Here is a 6,000-nt window from a genome sequence, read left to right on the forward strand (position 1 = left end):
CATACTACCCAGAATACACTGCAGATAAGTGATATAACTGATCCCCTCCATACTCCCCACAATACACTGCAGATAAGTGATATAATAACTGATCCCCCTCCATACTCCCCAGAATACACTGTAGATAAGTGATATAATAACTGATCCCCTCTCCATACTGACCAGAATACACGGCAGATAAGTGATATAATAACGGATTCCCACTCCATACTCACCAGAATACACTGCAGATAAGTGATATAATAACTGACCCCCTCCATACTCACCAGAATACACTGCAGATAAGTGATATAATAACTGACCCCCTCCATACTCACCAGAATACACTGCAGATAAGTGATATAATAACTGACCCCCTCCATACTCCCCAGAATACACTACAGATAAGTGATATAATAACTGATCCCCTCCATACTCCCCAGAATACACTGCAGATAAGTGATATAATAACTGATCCCCCTCCATACTCCCCAGAATACACTGTAGATAAGTGATATAATAACTGATCCCCTTCATACTCACCAGAATACACTGCAGATAAGTAATATAATAACTGACCCCCTCCATACTCACCAGAATACACCGCAGATAAGTGATATAATAACTGATCCCCTCCATACTCACCAGAATACACCACAGATAATTGATATAATAACTGATCCCCTCCATACTCCCCAGAATACACTGCAGATAAGTGATATAACTGACCCCCCTCCATACTCACCAGAATACACTGCAGATAAGTAATATAATAACTGACCCCCTCCATACTCACCAGAATACACTGCAGATAAGTGATATAATAACTGATCCCCCTCCATACTCACCAGAATACACTGCAGATAAGTGATATAATAACTGACCCCCTCCATACTCCCCAGAATACACTACAGATAAGTGATATAATAACTGATCCCCTCCATACTCCCCAGAATACACTGCAGATAAGTGATATAATAACTGATCCCCCTCCATACTCCCCAGAATACACTGTAGATAAGTGATATAATAACTGATCCCCTCTCCATACTGACCAGAATACACGGCAGATAAGTGATATAATAACTGATCCCCTCCATACTCACCAGAATACACTGCAGATAAGTGATATAATAACTGACCCCTCCATACTCACCAGAATACACTGCAGATAAGTGATATAATAACTGACCCCCTCCATACTCACCAGAATACACTGCAGATAAGTGATATAATAACTGATCCCCTCCATACTCCCCACAATACACTGCAGATAAGTGATATAATAACTGATCCCCCTCCATACTCCCCAGAATACACTGTAGATAAGTGATATAATAACTGATCCCCTCTCCATACTGACCAGAATACACGGCAGATAAGTGATATAATAACGGATTCCCACTCCATACTCACCAGAATACACTGCAGATAAGTGATATAATAACTGACCCCCTCCATACTCACCAGAATACACTGCAGATAAGTGATATAATAACTGACCCCCTCCATACTAACCAGAATACACTGCAGATAAGTGATATAATAACTGACCCCCTCCATACTCCCCAGAATACACTACAGATAAGTGATATAATAACTGATCCCCTCCATACTCCCCAGAATACACAGCAGATAAGTGATATAATAACTGATCCCCCTCCATACTCCCCAGAATACACTGTAGATAAGTGATATATTAACTGATCCCCTTCATACTCACCAGAATACACTACAGATATGTGATATAATAACTGATCCCCTCCATACTCACCAGAATACACCGCAGATAAGTGATATAGTAACTACCACCTCCATACTCACCAGAATACACTGCAAATAAGTGATATAATAACTGCCCCCCTCCATATTCACCAGAATACACCACAGATAAGTGATATAATAACTGATCCCCTCCATACTCCCCAGAATACACTGCAGATAAGTGATATAATAACTGATCCCCTCCATACTCCCCAGAATACACTGCAGATAAGTGATATAACTGACCCCCCTCCATACTCACCAGAATACACTGCAGATAAGTAATATAATAATTGACCCCCTCCATACTCACCAGAATACACTGCAGATAAGTGATATAATAACTGATCCCTCTCCATACTCACCAGAATACACCGCAGATAAGTGATATAATAACTGATCCCCTCCATACTCACCAGAATACACCACAGATAAGTGATATAATAACTGATCCCCTCCATACTCCCCAGAATACACTGCAGATAAGTGATATAACTGACCCCCCTCCATACTCACCAGAATACACTGCAGATAAGTAATATAATAACTGACCCCCTCCATACTCACCAGAATACACTGCAGATAAGTGATATAATAACTGATCCCCCTCCATACTCACCAGAATACACTGCAGATAAGTGATATAATAACTGATCCCCCTCCATACGCCCCTGAATACACTGCAGATAAGTGATATAATAACTGATCCCCCTCCATACTCACCAGAATACACTGCAGATAAGTGATATAATAACTGATCCCCCTCCATACTCACCAGAATACACTGCAGATAAGTGATATAATAACTGATCCCCCTCCATACTCACCAGAATACACTGCAGATAAGTGATATAATAACTGATCCCCCTCCATACTCACCAGAATACACTGCAGATAAGTGATATAATAACTCATCCTCCACCATACTACCCAGAATACACTGCAGATAAGTGATATAATAACTGATCCCCTCCATACTCACCAGAATACACCACAGATAAGTGATATAATAACTGATCCCCTCCATACTCCCCAGAATACACTGCAGATAAGTGATATAACTGACCCCCCTCCATACTCACCAGAATACACTGCAGATAAGTAATATAATAACTGACCCCCTCCATACTCACCAGAATACACTGCAGATAAGAGATATAATAACTGATCCCCCTCCATACTCACCAGAATACACTGCAGATAAGTGATATAATAACTGACCCCCTCCATACTCACCAGAATACACTACAGATAAGTGATATAATAACTGATCCCCTCCATACTCCCCAGAATACACTGCAGATAAGTGATATAATAACTGATCCCCCTCCATACTCCCCAGAATACACTGTAGATAAGTGATATAATAACTGATCCCCTCTCCATACTGACCAGAATACACGGCAGATAAGTGATATAATAACTGATCCCCTCCATACTCACCAGAATACACTGCAGATAAGTGATATAATAACTGATCCCCTCCATACTCACCAGAATACACTGTAGATAAGTGATATAATAACTGACCCCCTCCATACTACCCAGAATACACTACAGATAAGTGATATAATAACTGATCCCCTCCATACTCCCCACAATACACAGCAGATAAGTGATATAATAACTGATCCCCCTCCATACTCCCCAGAATACACTGTAGATAAGTGATATAATAACTGATCCCCTCTCTATACTGACCAGAATACACGGCAGATAAGTGATATAATAACGGAATCCCACTCCATACTCACCAGAATACACTGCAGATAAGTGATATAATAACTGACCCCCTCCATACTCACCAGAATACACTGCAGATAAGTGATATAATAACTGACCCCCTCCATACTAACCAGAATACACTGCAGATAAGTGATATAATAACTGACCCCCTCCATACTCCCCAGAATACACTACAGATAAGTGATATAATAACTGATCCCCTCCATACTCCCCAGAATACACAGCAGATAAGTGATATAATAACTGATCCCCCTCTATACTCCCCAGAATACACTGTAGATAAGTGATATATTAACTGATCCCCTTCATACTCACCAGAATACACTGCAGATATGTGATATAATAACTGATCCCCTCCATACTCACCAGAATACACCGCAGATAAGTGATATAGTAACTGCCCCCTCCATACTCACCAGAATACACTGCAAATAAGTGATATAATAACTGCCCCCCTCCATATTCACCAGAATACACCACAGATAAGTGATATAATAACTGATCCCCTCCATACTCCCCAGAATACATTGCAGATAAGTGATATAATAACTGATCCCCTCCATACTCCCCAGAATACACTGCAGATAAGTGATATAACTGACCCCCCTCCATACTCACCAGAATGCACTGCAGATAAGTAATATAATAATTGACCCCCTCCATACTCACCAGAATACACTGCAGATAAGTGATATAATAACTGATCCCTCTCCATACTCACCAGAATGCACCGCAGATAAGTGATATAATAACTGATCCCCCTCCATACTCACCAGAATACACCACAGATAAGTGATATAATAACTGATCCCCTCCATACTCCCCAGAATACACTGCAGATAAGTGATATAACTGACCCCCCTCCATACTCACCAGAATACACTGCAGATAAGTAATATAATAACTGACCCCCTCCATACTCACCAGAATACACTGCAGATAAGTGATATAATAACTGATCCCCCTCCATACTCACCAGAATACACTGCAGATAAGTGATATAATAACTGATCCCCCTCCATACTCACCAGAATACACTGCAGATAAGTGATATAATAACTCATCCTCCACCATACTACCCAGAATACACTGCAGATAAGTGATATAAGAAATGATCCTCCTCCATACTCACCAGAATACACCGCAGATAAGTGATATAATAACTGATCTCCTCCATACTCACCAGAATACACTGTAGATAAGTGAAGGAGAAGCACAATGAGGGGGAACATCTTCCTCATCCTGATACATTGGAGACCCCGAGTGACGGGAACATAAAGAACTTCTCCTACAAACACCTGGAGCCGTCAGTCAGTGACTCCGCAGACTGGAGGCGGAGCTCAACTCTGATTGGACGGAAGGTATCCTCTCCACCAATAGTAAAATAAATCTGCGGCTGGTCATCAGTTGCCGGGCAGAGTGAGGCCGGAGAGGTTAGACGGCGGAGAAAGTGAAAGTAAGATGTTGGGATTTACCAGAAATAATGGAGATTTCTAGAGAAGTGTGAGGAGCTGATAATGAGGAGTAAGCCGGGCAGGGAGGTCTGCTGGGTCTGTGGGGTGTGAGGAGCTGATAATGAGGAGTAAGCCGGGCAGGGAGGTCTGCTGGGTCTGTGAGGTGTGAGGAGCTGATAATGAGGAGTAAGCCGGGCAGGGAGGTCTGCTGGGTCTGTGGGGTCCGCTGTGATCACCATGGTGATGTGTAATAATAACGCCTCTGTCCACCATTGTGTCGCTCTCCTCATCAGCTTCTCATTGCTCTGTGGAGGACAGAATGGCGCGGCGAGCTCCGCGGTTCCATCCGGCGACAACAAGCGATATCTGACCGATGATAAAGGGGAATGATGATGAATGTGACGTATCTGTGAGGACAGAAGCCTGACAGCGGTGTGACCAGAGCCGGACGGACACCGCCGTCACCACGGAGATATATTCATCGCTGGAGACGCCATTTACTGTATAATCACCGCTGACATCCATGTAATGTCCTGTACAGAGAGCAGCGGCCGTAGGAGGAGATGTCACCGCACCGCAGTACCCAAGTACTGCAGCTAACTGCTGCTATAGAGACGGACATTATAGCAGAGCGTGTAAGAACTGCAGAATGGCGCCCTCCTCAGGGAGCGTCCATACAGGGCGGGATATACAGAATATCCCCCAGAAATCTGCAGCAGCGGGAAAACATCACAAACGCCTTATAAACCCGTATAGACGGACCCCCAGGTCGGTCTAACATGACAGGATTTGAATTGCGGATTCCATGATCGCCGTCTGCACGGAGGATACGAGGTATAACGCAGGCATTGAAATTCTTGTATTTTCCTTCACACTCACGAGTACAAGTTGCGTATTCCGTGAGCATTAAAAAAAAAATCGAAGCAAGTCCAATTTTAACATGGATTCTGCATGGTTCGCCTCCATGGAAGTCAGTGTATGCACGCATCCTGCCGCCAGTACACAATAAACATGGCGTATAAGCGGTGTAATTACTTGGAACTCGGTATCAGAAAAC

At 42.8% G+C, this 6,000-nt stretch overlaps 1 protein-coding gene across 3 annotated transcripts in view; it reads right to left on the bottom strand.

The window, feature by feature from the left end:
* Window positions 1–4,807, bottom strand: part of LOC136620511 (class I histocompatibility antigen, F10 alpha chain-like) — a 58,095-nt gene extending 53,288 nt beyond the window's left edge. For 2 of the 3 annotated variants that reach the window (XM_066595327.1, XM_066595326.1), the window contains exon 1: window positions 4,673–4,805. In XM_066595327.1, the coding sequence (XP_066451424.1) occupies window positions 4,673–4,730 (58 nt within the window). In that variant the 5' untranslated portion in view covers window positions 4,731–4,805. Of the gene's footprint in view, window positions 1–4,672 lie in introns of all 3 variants that reach the window. The other variant, XM_066595324.1, reaches the window with a different exon arrangement.
* Between the last annotated feature and the right edge of the window lie 1,193 nt (window positions 4,808–6,000).

This window comes from Eleutherodactylus coqui, chromosome 3 (genome assembly GCF_035609145.1).
Source record: "Eleutherodactylus coqui strain aEleCoq1 chromosome 3, aEleCoq1.hap1, whole genome shotgun sequence".
NCBI classification, from domain to species: domain Eukaryota; kingdom Metazoa; phylum Chordata; class Amphibia; order Anura; family Eleutherodactylidae; genus Eleutherodactylus; species Eleutherodactylus coqui.